The 15,088-nt window shown below is 37.1% G+C and overlaps 1 protein-coding gene and 1 long non-coding RNA gene across 2 annotated transcripts; one reads left to right on the top strand and one right to left on the bottom strand.

Moving 5' to 3' along the window:
• Window positions 1–348: 348 nt before the first annotated feature.
• On the top strand, window positions 349–5,728 carry LOC131001416 (probable LRR receptor-like serine/threonine-protein kinase At5g10290). Its single transcript, XM_057927802.1, has 12 exons — window positions 349–679; window positions 1,449–1,626; window positions 2,407–2,539; window positions 2,699–2,770; window positions 2,853–2,996; window positions 3,088–3,159; window positions 3,298–3,363; window positions 3,481–3,548; window positions 3,702–3,848; window positions 3,929–4,270; window positions 4,518–4,912; window positions 4,990–5,728. Exons 2-12 carry the CDS (start codon window positions 1,554–1,556, stop codon window positions 5,302–5,304), a joined length of 1,827 nt encoding a protein of 608 aa, XP_057783785.1. The 5' UTR covers window positions 349–679; window positions 1,449–1,553; the 3' UTR covers window positions 5,305–5,728.
• Window positions 5,729–7,720: 1,992 nt separating this feature from the next.
• LOC131001450 (uncharacterized) lies at window positions 7,721–10,834 on the bottom strand. Its single transcript, XR_009093938.1, has 2 exons — window positions 10,083–10,834; window positions 7,721–7,979 (listed from the first exon to the last, which is right to left on the bottom strand). It is a non-coding gene; the product is annotated as an uncharacterized LOC131001450 (long non-coding RNA).
• Window positions 10,835–15,088: the final 4,254 nt, after the last annotated feature.

The raw sequence follows: 15,088 nt of genomic DNA, 5'->3' as shown, positions 1-15,088 counted from the left end.
CAAAGTTTGAAAATAAACTATAGCACTTCTTTAAAAAGAGAAACTACAGTTTGTGTACTCACAAACAAAGAGAAAATTATGGGTATGATTAAATATGCGTGTATTGAATTAGCGATAAAATATTAACTAATGTTTGAGAATAAAATAATAATTAATGTTTGAGGTTAAATTTTTTGAATTTATATAACCATCATAGACAATTTATTTATTATTAGTATTTTTTTTTTAGTAAATGATAGGCAAAAAATTAGTATTCCTTTTTCCTAGTTTTCTCGAAGATAAATCCCAAAATTCCAAAATCAATGAGGGAAAAAAATGCAAAGTAGGCCACCACCAGTCCACCAGCAATTTCATTTTCATTTTCTTGATTTTTGCGAGTCAGAGTGTTTCTCTGTACTATAATAATTGCAGAGAGAGAGAGAGAGGGACCGAAAGAGCTTTCACACACACTAAGGCACACAGACCACGCATTTACAGTGAGTCAATAGTCAAAAAAGCCATTACAGCAAAAGAGCATTTTCAGAAGCTTCCTTTTTCTGCTCCAGATTTGCTCCAAACCAAAGTACAAACACTTCATTAGTTTCAAAGCAAAATCAGACCCATTTCTGATCCTTCACTGAGGTTCTTTGAGTTTTGTGGGATTTTAAAGACTCGTGTTTGAGAGGATTTCGAATACGAGGTTTGTGCTTGATGCCCTTCAATTCTTCTATGATCTTTGTCTTAAAGATTTGTTCTTTTTTGTGATAAAGCTGTGATCTTTTGATTGGCTATATAAGGAGATGGAAGATATAGGGAAACTTGATTAATAAAGTTTGTTCATTTATATCCGAAACAGTTGGGCGGTTGGATTATTAATTTGTGAAAATTTGGAGGGAAACGCTGATGGTCTTGTTCTCTTTGTGTTTATGTGGTTTATTTATTGCAGTTCGTTGGTTGTGATTCTTTATTATTCTTGTTTTTACTGTTTATTTTGTTTGCATTTGTTCAAACTTGGAGAGATTTGCTTTCTTGTAGCAAATAATTGAATTAGAACAGATTGTGGACAATGCTGAAAGTCAGATTTAACATATAATTAGGACATGCTATTTTTGTATTTTTTTTTTCATCGTGCCTATTTCGAAATTGAATCCTTGAAGGGAAAGGAATAAAATCTGTTAGATGCAAGAGAATTATGATGAGGACTGAAAATCACGAGCTACTAAAAGAGGGAAAGTGAGCAGAGTTTTCTGCTTTTTAACATTATGAAGCTTCCCTTTCGGGGATTTGATTATCGGATTATAATAATCTAGAGAAAACTTTGGCTTATTGCATACAAATAATGGCCTATTTATTTATGTATTTTGTACTATTTACTTGTACAGATTCTTTCTTACAAATTGTTAAATCTCGTCTTGCACGGGCCAGCAAAATGTTATGATGTTGAATTTGTTGATGGGAGTTTCTGACAGGGTTTCCATTACCTGGACGATCATCCACGGAGACTAGACGGCATGCTATGTTTCAGTGGCTACGTAAAAGCGGGCTCTCTCTTCGTATGCATGAATTGATATGATATGGAGATGGACCTGCTTATTGGAGTCTTGCTGTTCACGTGTTTAACTACTTTTGTATCTCCTGATGGGCAAGGTAGTATTCTTATTCCTTTAGAGTCGTCTGTTTGGTGGCTTGTGTATACTTTATTTTACTTTTAAGATATGAGTTTTTGTCAAGTCGCTGATGTTTCCAGACTGAATTACTGAAATGCGACAGGAAGTAAATTTGAATAGGTCAAATTGGTTTAGATATCTGGTAGGAATTTCTTCACCTTGATGAGGTTTGGTACTTTATGTAGTTCTTTTTACAGAAAATTCTCTGATTAACAAACAAATAAGGCTGTCAACAAAACAAATTTAAACAGATTGACAATTTGCTTTCACAGTAGGAATTGTGTTGATAATGCAAATAGGCAACAATTTACTGAATATTGGCTTTTACATGTTCCTGTACATGAGCGTAGAAATTCTGAAGGCCGTTACTGTCTCGAGATCAAGATGCTTTTGTTTAAGTGTAGTGGCACCAAATGGGGATTGTTCCGAATTTTCTTGTTACTGCTTTGGGTTTACCATCTTTAGAACTTGCACTTATATAGTATGAAATGGTAATGACTTGTTTTTCTTTATCTTTTGTGTAGCATGTAGTTGTAGGTTAAATACTTCTACCCCCCCCCCCCCCCTTTCTCATTTCTCAGTTGGATATCATGCCGTGGGACTACTCCTTGTAGAACTGGATTCGTTGAAGTTCTACATAACAACTTTATTCTCTTTTGTGTTAGTTTCCATTGGTCAGCTAAGTGTAGGCATTTTCCTATGATTTAGTCTGCTACTGTTAAGAAAGGGGGTAAAAGATTCTTTTTTTGGGATTCTTCAGGAGACGCATTGTTTGCTTTGAGGACTTCACTCAAGGCTTCCAACAATCAGCTTACGGATTGGAATCAGAATCAAGTTAACCCATGCACGTGGTCCAAAGTTATATGCGACAGTAGTAACAATGTGACAACGGTGTATGACATCTACTTACCCAAAAGTTTTGTTATAATTGCATTTTGAGGATAACTTACTTCTTAAATGAAGAACATTTTGCAATTGGACTTCTGAGTAGCTTTGTGTCTACTTCGTGAATTTCATTCTGGTTACTATCTCACATGATTACATTTTGACAGGACATTGTCTAATATGGGATTTTCTGGAACCTTGTCACCAAAAACAGGGAATTTGAAGGCACTGACTACACTGTAAATGAATCTTTATTATTGATTGATTATTTTCCAATGTTGCATGAGAATATGTATTCATACGGATGTATACTCTTTGCAGTCAGTTACAAGGAAATGGCATAACTGGTAAGATACCTGAAGAGTTTGGAAATTTGACGAGCTTGACAATGTTGGATCTCGAAAATAATAATTTAACTGGAGAAATACCATCTTCCCTTGGCAATCTCGGGAGGCTCACATTTTTGTAAGCAAGCTTTAAGGGCTTTACCCTTTGTCTCTTTCTTCTTTCTTTATTTTATACTGTCGATTGTAAGACACATTTGTCTTCTGGGCAGGATTTTAAGTCAAAACAATCTCTCCGGCCCAATTCCTGAATCACTTGCAAGTCTTTCAAACTTGGTTAACCTGTAAGCGACTCCTAGCAGCCATCCTGTCAAATCTTACGTTCATAACTACCACCTTAGGTGTATTTTTGGGGTAACGTAATATGGTCTTCAATTTCACTCAGTTGTATTTACATGGCTTGATGATGTTTCTTTTTGCAGACAACTTGCTTCTAACAGTCTGAGTGGAGAAATCCCCGACCAGTTATTTAAGATCTCCAAGTATAAGTATGAATCATTTCCAGTTTATTCTGTCTGCATGTGTATCTATTAGGTTTTACTTATGTGTATTATTCTATTTATCAGCATCATTTCCATTGATTAAGCGTAAGTTACTTATTTCAGTTTTACAGGAAATCGATTGAACTGTGGTGGCATCAATTCTGCCCATAGTTGTGCCTCTGAAAATGGAGGTATATGCATTGTATGCTCATGGTGAACATTTTGTGTTGCGTCTGTACTTAGAATTGTTCAAATTACTTGAAACCTCTTTATTGTCTGCCAAAAATGTTTAATGATAAAAGGTGGATGATCATGATAGTATGCTATTTGTTCCATATTGACAGGTCGTTCGAGTAAATCAAAGACTGGCATGATAATTGGGATCGTTGTTGCCCTCTTTGCTATTATTCTTCTCGGAGGTTTACTACTGTTATTCTTGTGGAAGGGTAGGCATAAAGGCTACAGGCGTGAAGTTTTTGTCGATGTTGCAGGTTGGTTCTGGTTATGGTGGGATTTAATCAACATTACTTTGTCCTTGGAGCTGCTCAATTTTTTTGTTTTTCATGCGCAGGTGAAGTTGACCGGAGAATTGAGTTCGGTCAGTTGAAGAGATTTGCGTGGAGAGAGTTGCAGATTGCTACGGACAGTTTCAGCGAGAAAAACGTCCTGGGACAGGGGGGTTTTGGAAAAGTTTACAAAGGTGTCCTTCCCGATAATACAAAGGTTGCTGTCAAACGGTTAACTGACTTCGAGAGTCCAGGCGGAGATACGGCATTCCAGCGCGAAGTCGAGATGATCAGTGTGGCTGTTCACAGAAATCTTCTCCGACTGATTGGCTTCTGCACCACGCCGACTGAACGCCTTCTGGTTTACCCTTTTATGCAAAACTTGAGTGTTGCCTCTCGTCTCCGAGGTATTACTCTATGAGCCACACTCCGGGGCATCTATCTTAATTAAGTCCTAATTCTGATCAATAAACACTAACTAGGGATTAACAAATCGTAATTGGGGACATAAACCCTAATTGGGGTGGATGCACCGTGCATCCGGATGTACACAAGTTTTTGCCTTACAGTTTCTATATGCGTGTGATGCTTGTTGGTAGATTTCCCTCTATTGGTGTTTCCAAAGTTGATGATTCATTTTGGATATCTAAACAGAGCTTAAACCTGGGGATCCCGTTTTAGACTGGCCGAGCAGAAAAAGGGTGGCGCTGGGCACGGCACGTGGGCTAGAGTACTTGCACGAGCATTGTAATCCCAAAATCATCCACCGAGATGTTAAAGCTGCAAATGTGTTGCTCGATGAACATTTTGAGGCCGTTGTTGGTGATTTCGGGTTGGCAAAGCTCGTTGATGTGAGAAAAACCAATGTAACGACACAGGTTCGTGGGACAATGGGCCACATAGCTCCTGAATACCTGTCCACTGGAAAATCATCAGAAAAGACGGACGTGTTTGGATACGGCATCATGCTTCTGGAGATTGTCACCGGGCAACGAGCTATAGATTTCTCGCGTTTGGAAGAAGAAGACGATGTCTTACTGCTCGACCATGTAAGTTGTCAACCTGTGACGTTTCTGCATTTTCAAATAAGATATGCTGCTGACAATAACTTTCAATCATCTCGAAGGTCAAGAAACTGCAGCGGGAGAAACGACTGGATGCTATTGTGGATCGAAACCTGAATAGAAACTACAACATTCAAGAAGTCGAGATGATGATTCAGGTTGCGCTACTGTGCACTCAGGGATCACCGGAGGACCGGCCAGCAATGTCGGAAGTCGTTCGTATGCTGGAAGGGGAAGGCCTTGCAGAGAGATGGGAGGAGTGGCAGCACGTTGAGGTCACAAGGAGGCAAGAATACGAGAGGCTGCAAAGAAGATTCGACTGGGGGGAAGATTCGATCTACAACCAGGATGCCATCGAGCTTTCTGGGGGACGATAAGGTAAACTCATACGTACAAGTTATGTGCATTCATATTTCTAGCTCTTGTGGTTGGCCTATTTCGTGTTGCGTTTATTGCCCTTGTGTTTCATTGTATTGTATGGCCGTGTTGATTTCACCGAAGGTGAGGCGGGGTTTAAGCGTCCCGCGAGTGTGTTGCTGGAAGGGCTTCTTTGCCTTATATATATTATCTTTGATTTAGAATTGAAAAGTCTGTTATCATGTATTTGTGTTGTACTAGTGTGATATCTTTATATAGTTGTTATATGCATAAATACATGTATATGAAAAGGATTGCAGGATTTATGAATTCATCAACATTTTTTGTATGTATTATACTGGGATATTGGGTTTTAGCCTATGTACTGTTTTGTTGGTGCAGAATAGCAGAATTGGAAGTGAAAGTGTTTCCTTTTGCTTCAAATTGACATGAAATATTTTCCATTTTTCAGTTATTTTTGTATGAATAATGTAATTTTTCAAAGGTTGGAAGGGATATGGTATAAACTCTCACAAAATTGGTTAGAACATGTATTAGTTAAAAACCACAACTTTGAAGTCGAGCGAGAGGCCGTGTGGTGTGGTGGTGGCTAAAGCGAGTTGTTCAATGAATGAACAACATATTTTATGCAATGGCAGAGATGAGTTGGAAATCTGCTTCTGCCTGTCCCGCACCTACCACTGCTTCTTTTATTGCTTGCTTCCAAAATATCCAAACAAATTATCTTTTCAAATCAAATCAAAGGCTTAACCGGGAATATGTTGAAGGTAGATACACTAAAGTTTCTACAATATGTTCAACTCAAAAATCTATGGCCTCTAGCATCGCAACCATTATTTATTCTTTTTCTTATTATCTTGAAAGATCGTAAGGTTTTATATTAATATGGTAATGGTTTTATTTTAAAATTTCCAAGACGAAAAGGATTTTAGATTTTAGACCTCGAAAAGGATAATGAATTTCGAAAGTGTATATATGACAGAATTTACCAAGATAACGAAATACATATTACGATAAATAAAAGGGATTATTGCCATAAAATACATCAAGTTTGTTAATTTTCTAGTTTATATCATGATTTTTTTTTGGCCAAAAAATACATGAATTTATGATTTGACTCTTAAATATCCCATAAGTTGTAATTTCATCCAAACTAATCTGAGGTGGATGCCGGAATTGCCAAATCATACATACACACACTTTCTCTCTCTCTCTCTCTCTCACACACACACAGACACACACACAGACACACACACAAACACACGCACACACCCACTGCGCCACACACGCGTAGCCCCTCCCCCTTCTTCCTTCTCCGGCGACGGTAGCGTCGCCGCCGCCGCCGCCGCCCTCTCATCCCTTAACCATCCCCTGTCTCTCTCTCTCTCTCTCTCTCTCTCTCTCACACACACACACACACACACACAAACATACGCACACACCCACTGCACCACACACACACACGCGCAACCCCTCCCCCTTCTTCCTTCTCCGGCGACGGTAGCGCCGCTGCCGCCCTCTCATCCCTTAACCATCCCCTCTTTCTCTCTCTCTCTCTCACCATCTCCCCCACCAGCAATTTCTTCAAAAACTCAACAAAAACCACCAATTTCACCATGCTCAATTATAGATCTGCAAATTGGAAAACTTTGGGTGAAGGCGGCAGAGATCGAGAGGGGAAGTGGTGGCAGCGGGGTTGGGAAAACGGGAAGGCTCCGCCCGCCGGCGGGGGTGGGCGAATCCAGTCTTGTCTCGCCGTGAATTGAAGGAGAAATGGCGTTTGGATGGCGACGCCGGGCAGGAGAAGATGGTGACGGGCGACCAAGATCGCGCGGCGCGGTGAGGAGCGTGACAGAGGGTGGTGAGAAATGAGGGAAGGGAGATAGGTCGAAGGGGGAAGAGAGAGGAGGCAGGGCCGCCGGCTCCGCCGACGACGCTGTCGTCCGGTGACGGCGGCAGGAGGAGGACCGAGGGAGAGAGAAGGTGGGGAGTGAGGGGCAGCTTCTGTGTAAGGGGGATTGGGATTGGGGGCGGGGGTGGGGGCGGGGGGGGGGGGGAGAAAGGGGACGGTGTGGGTGGGTGGGTGGAGTGGCATCTGGCAACACATCATCATTCTCAAATAAATTAAATGCCACGTCACTGCCACATAAGCCACGTAAATGACACATAAGTTTCGATTTCGCCGGAGATACTCGCCGTGGGATTTTTACCAACAAATCATAAATTCATGTATTTTTTGGCAAAAAAAAAAGGTCATGATATAAACTAGAAAATTAACAAACTTGATGTATTTTATGGCAATAACCCCTAAATAAAATAGTATATTTATTTTGTTTAAATTGAATTCCCCGCCATGATATAGCAATTCGATCCATTTATCAAGTAATAATGGATATCAAATGTAGCACTTCATACTTGAAAAAGTGTGGAAATTCGAGACATTCAATTCGTATAAATGCATAATGTTTACAAAGTACGAAATTAAAATACGAGTTCGATAACAACAACAACAATTTAGGCTATAAATTTCCAACCCCAATATGAGTGGAACCCTCGACTGAAGCAACAGCTTTGGCCCATTCCTTGATCTTCGCTTTCATGATCATCTTTTCATTTTGCTGCAGTATTTTTGTATGAGCACCATTTTTGACACTGCAACTCTGATTTTCTTCAGCTGCTACAACAAGATATGAAGGTGGGTCTTGCCACGTGTAACATAACTCCAATTTCTCAAAAATAATTCCACTTTCCATGTAACTAACTCCAGCCATTGCCAAAGCTTCCACAGACATCAAATTATAGTTTTTTTTTTTATATAAAAGAAATGATAATTAGGTATTAATTGGGAGAGAAGAGTCTAATGTGGCAGTTGCTTATATAGTACTCATTTCACGATTCCTAACTACTTCATTAATTCCGGTTAGGTTTCCAAAGATAGAAGGCATTGCACATGCATGCGTGAAAGCACACTCCATAATATACCCGTGATCTTTCTCTCTTTGTGAGAGAGTGAGAGAGAGTGAGATAGAGATTTACATATTTTCGTGTCCATAGAGAAGATACATGTTACTATATAGTTAGGGGAATTTTTTAATGATGAGATGAGTTAAAATATTTCAAATCTAAACCTATAATATAAGGAATAAAAAAAACTCTTAAGATGATGTACGCAAATATATAAATCTAATAGCACGTGGTAACATCTGAAATTTTTAAAAGTATAAGAATAATTTCATGAAGGGTTAAGTACCAAATTTCCCTTATCGATGGCGTCCCCATCACGTACAAGACCCTATAGTCAGAGTAAGCGATGTTTACTACCTCAACGTGGCAAAATCGAACCAATTTCCCCCCGCCACTTCACGGACGTTAACACCGTTAGGATAAATAATTTTTTTTTTAATTTTTAATTAAAGTGGGCCCCAGCTCGCCTCCTTCTCAATTCTGGCGAGCAGCAACGAAGGCTGCCGCCGCCTCTCGCTCTGGTCTCCCTCTCCCTTCGTTCGGCCGGACAATAGCTCTGAGCTACCGCCAACCGCCGCGTCCTAGCCCATGCCTCCCTATCTCTCACCGCCTTCTCTCTCCTCTGCGTCCTTGACCCGGCAGTAGCGGGCAGAGCCGCCATGCCGCACGCTCTCCCTCTATCTCGCGGCTCTCTCTCTCTCCTTCCCTCTGGCTTCAACGGACAGCAGCAGCTAGGCGCCGTCGCTGTGCACTAACCACTGCTTTGATTAGAGAGAGAGAGAGAGATGGGGCTTTGGGCGGTGGCTGGCTCCGCTAGCCACTGCAATCGCCAGAATGAGAGAGGGAGGCAGCAGCGTCTTGCCGTCTCCAATGAAGGAGACGACGCAGGGTTCACGCCTGTGGGTGAGGGTCTTGCGTCTGGGGTCGAGTTGGGGAGAAGAGGGTGACCATGGCGGCGTTTCTCGCCGGGGCGATGGAGCAGCGGCGGTGACTGAGTTGTGTCGAGCTGAGTCGGGGAGAAGAGAATGACCGGTAGCAAATGCCCCCTGCCGGAATTGAGAGAGAGAGAAGGCAAGCTGGGGCCCACCTTAATTAAAAATAAAAATAATAATAATATTTCTAACGGTGTTAAACTCCGTTAAGTGGCAGGGGGAAATTGGTTCGATTTTGCCACGTTGAGGTAGTAAACAGCGATTACCTGACTATAAGGTCATGTACGTGATACGGACGCTATTGATAGGGGAGAATTTGGTACTTAATCCTTTCATAAAATCTACAATGCAAATACTCCATCCGTCCATGAAAAAGAGTCCTACTTGCCCCATTTTTTTTGTCCATGAAAAAGAGTCATATTTAACTTTTTGAACCATCACATCATATCTTTTTCTCTTACATTTAACTATAAATTGTACTTTTATTCCACTTTTTAACTAAAAATGTACTTTTATTCTACTTTTTTGTACTAATAATACCCCTACAAATTATACATTTATCTCACTTACACCTACTTTAACAACTTTCTTAAACTCGAGCCGAACCCCAAATGAGACTCTTTTTCATGGACGGAGGGAGTAATTTTTTTATAATGCGGGTCAGGCCTACCTATCCCCGCCTATGGGGCTGTAAATTTTGGAGCCCAACTCAATCGCATCCAGGTTATCGAACCAATAAAAAATAAATTTGATTTGAATGGTTTTGAACAAATCACCTTTTAGTTGTTATTAATTAATCATTATGCATGAAGAACATTATTGCACATAAGTCACATGAAATAAATATACATCATTTATAGAAATCGGACGGGTTATTTAACCTGAAAACCTCAAACTCGTTAGAGCATCCTCCTTCGCCCCGGGTTGATCCGCGTCGTCGTCGCCTCACCTGCACTGGAGACACGCCTTGTGTCGACGCCGAGTCTCTACAGCGCAACGGGTCCATGGCAGAAGAGATCCGTGCGCGTGTAGCGCACAGTTTAATTTAAAAAGAAAATTCGAGAAGTTTGCAGAAATGGCGAGAAGATAAGTTGGGGAAGAAGAAGGCGGGTGGCGGGGGCAGGGGGAGTGGAAAAAGCTTCTGGATGTGTGCGCCAGGGTTTGGGTTTTTTTGTTTGATTTTTTATTTGATTTTTTTTTAATTTTTAAAATATTATTTTTTAATTCTTTTAATTTTTTAATCTAATTTTTAATTATTGTAATATTTAGAATTTTAAAATCTTATATATTATTTTCATTGCAATGTTTGAATTTTAATTTTAATAAAAGTTTGGAATTTTAAAATCGAAGTGTAAAATTGGAGATTTTGTGGAAATGAAGATTTAAGCACCAACCTAAGACACAGGGGGTTGGTTCTTAGGTGGAGACCATCATTTAAACACTAACTTAAGACACAAGGACCGTGAATGCTCTTAGTTTCAAATGCCAGTCAGCTCAATAAGATGTTTGAGCGAATTTTTCAGACCCAATTTTTTTCGAATATTTATTTTGCTAGCCTCGGTCTAGTCCTAAACCGAGTAGACCCATCGGATCGGGCTAATTTGACCAATTAATTATAGTAATTTCCTTAACATGAAGTAAGTGGTCATGTTCACGTGTATCAAATGTACACAAAACATCATTATATCTTACACAAATTAATAGTAGTATTAAATTTTTTATGACCAACGCACTGACGTAAGCAAAAGCACGAGGACTGCCTGCAATGCATTTACAATGTGATATATATATAAACATAGTATTACTTGAAGAAATAAAACTCGTGCTCAATATTTTCGGATATGAATGTGATCACATGCACCCATCATATTAATTTTCCTACAGTTTTTTCATGTGAATTACTTTTTGTAGATCAATTTAAATATGCTTAGTCAATCATAAGGTCTTCTCCTAACTGTTCCTAGTAGCACTTTTAATGGCGATGGATACAGAAATTGATAACCTGAGGGGAGTATAACTGATTGAGTTGAAATATATATATGTATAGGGGCTGCTCCAATGAGACTCCCTAATTTTAGTGAGATCTAGGGCACGATCTGATGCACTTATTTTATGAATCCTATGACTGATATTGTATCTGGAGGGTGATTTTTTTTTTCGCAGGGTTCGAATCCTGGAGGGAGCAGAATAATTTAAATTTTGTTATTCATCAGTATATACTGCATTGTTCATCAATATATAACGACTTGTTCATCAGTATAAATGTCTTATTCATTACCAATTTTTTAAATTTTGTTTTTCATCAGTATATACATTTTGTTCGTTAGATATACGTCTTGTTCATTAGTATTATATGTCTTATTCATTGTCTTCATGTTACACGAAAAATAGGGGGTCTCACTGGAGTGCGCCCCTATATATATATATATATATATATATATATATATATATATATAGGGAGAGGTTCAAGAAAGAACCATAAATAAAAAAAGACCGGAGAACCATTTTCAGCCATTCGATCATCAAGATCTACGGTGGATGCATCATCTTGTTGGATGAATGCAGATCCTGGGTTCGAATCCTGAAGGGAGCATTTTTATTTTTATTTTTTTAGTGCATTAATTTTAACAGCGAATGCATTAATTTTTACAGTGGATACATTAGATTTGATGGTTCTCCCGTTCTCACAAATAATGTAGTTCTCTCTAGAACCACACCCTATATATATATATATATATATATATATATATATATATATAGGAAGAAGTTCTAATAAAAACCTCTGTTAAAATGAGAACTAGGAACCTAATCTTGACCTTTTAAATATTAGATCTAATGGTTAGGATTTAGTCAACAAAAGAAACTGTGCATCTATTATATTTTACTGTGCACTTAAAAAATATGCAATTTATGCAATTGAAACCAACAATGCAAAATACTCAAGCAAATCTAAATTGTGCATCTATGCAATCGAAATTGTGCATCTGTAGTTTAATCTCAGTCCTTTATTTTATTTAAATCAATGGCTTCCTAGTTTTCATCTTAAGAGGGGTTTTTATATTAACCCTACCCTATATATAGGGTAGGGCTAAAATAAGAGCATTTCTTAAGATATAAAATAAGAATCATTTTCAGCCCTTAGACCATCAAGATCTACGGTTGATTCGTAATTCTGTTGAATGGATTTATGGTTCTGGGTTCGAATCTCAAAGGTAGCAAAAAGGTTTTAATGAGGCTCGGCCCTTAGTCTGCTCCTCTGTGCTTTCAAGGGTTTTTAGGTTTTTTCTTTTTTCTTTTAATAAAATCGTATTTAATAATAAAAAATATACCTCTTAAATCCACTGTAAAAAACTTTCAAATTAAGAACCATCTTTATTATTGCATCTCTTCAATTTTAAGATTATCTTCTTTATTAGTCTTTAAAGTTTAAAGAGTTATTGGCGCCTAAATACATCAACTTTGGGGGTAGTTTGGTTTTGTACATGAACTTTGAAATGTGTAAAAAAATACATGAACTTTAATATTGTAGCAATTTTATCACACATTCAAATATTAGATATTCAAACTCTATATATAAAAATCTTACGATTACAATATCTTTTAGAGATGTCTTATACGATGTCATTTTTTAAAATGTCCAATGAATACACGTCGATATTTCGATTTGTCACGTCATCTTTAATTTGAGCAAAAATTGAATTTGTGACATCCTATAGGACATCTCTAAAAGATATCGTATAAGACATTTCTAAACTCGTAAATCGTAAGATTTTTATGGAGTTCGAATATCTAATATTTATATTTGTGATAAAATTGCTACAATATTAAAGTTTATGTATTTTTTTTTACACATTTTAAAGTTCATGTGCAAAACCAAACTACGCCAAAAATTGGTGTATTTTATCTTCTTAATTTATTGGTTTTTAAATTTTACCCTTTGGGTTGTCTCAAAAAATCCTTACCTTTTGGTTTATTGGTGTAAAATACATAACTAATTTAGGTTTTAGTTATGTCTATAGAATACTTGTAGGTATATCTTTTTATTAAAAAATAATGAAAAAATTAGAAAATATAAAATAATTACACGTGGACCAATACTGAGATATATAAAATGCAACAGCCGCGACAATGAGTGAAGATTAGATTTGAAGAAAATGCATAGCAGACCCTAAGAGCATCCGCATTGGGGTTACATGATAGCTTACTTGATGAGGGGGGGACCACATGGTGTAAAGAGGCTGCATTGGTGTTACATGATAGCCTACATGATAGTTTTAGTTTTGATTTTTATGTTTTTCACTTAAATTTAATTGCTCAAATTTAAATAACACATTTTACTAATAATTAAAATTTCATTAAAATAAAAAACCTAAAAATTACATTAAAAAAAATTAAAAACATAATTTAAAAATAAAAAAAATCGGTCAAAAAAACACGAAAATCGAGGCAATCAAATTTCGAAATTTCTATTTTTTTTTAATGACTCGTGTAAAACACGCGCCTATCACCAACGATCGAAAGGGCTACACGATAGAACGTGTAGCCCTCGTGTAAGTGTGGGCTGCATCGGCTTACACGATAGCAGCCTTACACGAGTAGGCTGCTATCGTGTAACCGATGCAGATGCCCTAAGGCACATTAGATCTGATCACTACTAGAAAATATATGTGTAATTTGAATTTTATTTATATTCATTTAAATCAAGTATTTTTTTTCTTTACTGGTATTTTGTTTCAATGTATTTTCGTTAAAAGGGTTTTAACGAGGTTTGAGCCAAGGCATCTTGCCAACGAGCTTTGATTTTAAGTTTAGTTTGTAGACTATAAATAGGGAATTTAAGTTCAAAAATCATAAGTTATTCAATCTATACATACATTTCTTACTAAAATGAAGAAACTCATTCTCTCTATACACAGGTAAGACATTTTAGTTTCATTTTCTCCTTCAATTTCATAGCTTAATTTTTTTCGTTTTATAAATTTATTATTGAGATTTAAAAACTCAACTTCAATAATTAGTGGAAGTAATGAGGTAGAAAAAGGGAAAAGAAGAAAAATGACAAAGGAAAGAAAACTTCAATGCTTTCATTGTTGAAACAAAAAAGGGAAAAGAAGAAAAATGGAAAAGGAAAGAAAGGGATTTTACAATTGTTAAACAAAATGTTAAGTAGCATCACCCAAAAGGGTGTATTAGGTGGTGACTTAAGACACAAAAGGGTAGATTCTAACGATTTATTTTATAGTGGCTGATGAGTTAGACAAATTAATTTGTAAATGGGCTAATAAATAAATAAAAATTATTCAAGCCACTTTTATTGCTAATGGGCCTTAGATTAAGAAGAAGGATAATTTTAGGATCATGAATATTTACTTCCTAATTTGATGTACCATTCGTATTTTTTGTGTGTTGTGTGATTTATGTATCGAGTTATTTTTTATCTGTAATGTATGTATGAAGTTGCATTTTTAACTGCTACTCCATCTAGAAAAATGACAGCCCACCACCTATGCCCATTTATAACACGACTCTATTCGTCAAGATCTTCTAAATTGTATAGTACTACTATTTTTTGTACTCTTAAGTAATTAATTAAAATACTAAATAATCAAAAGATTATCCAATTTGATTTATTTCTATTTGACTGGAATATAAACAAACCATATATACAACGAATTATAGTCCATTTTATATATTAATTTGTTTTTAGCGTATAACATTTTTTTTTTATATATATATATATATAGGGAGAGGTTCAAATAAGAACCACTAAATAAAATTAGAACGGAGAACCATTTTAAGCCATTCGATCATCAAGATCTACGGTGGATGCATCATCTGTTGGAATATAAGAATATAAATGGAGAATTTATTTAATTGGTAGGAGGAA

The sequence above is a fragment of the Salvia miltiorrhiza genome, chromosome 8 (assembly GCF_028751815.1).
Source record: "Salvia miltiorrhiza cultivar Shanhuang (shh) chromosome 8, IMPLAD_Smil_shh, whole genome shotgun sequence".
NCBI lineage: Eukaryota > Viridiplantae > Streptophyta > Magnoliopsida > Lamiales > Lamiaceae > Salvia > Salvia miltiorrhiza.
This window is presented reverse-complemented; position numbering and strand designations above follow the sequence as displayed.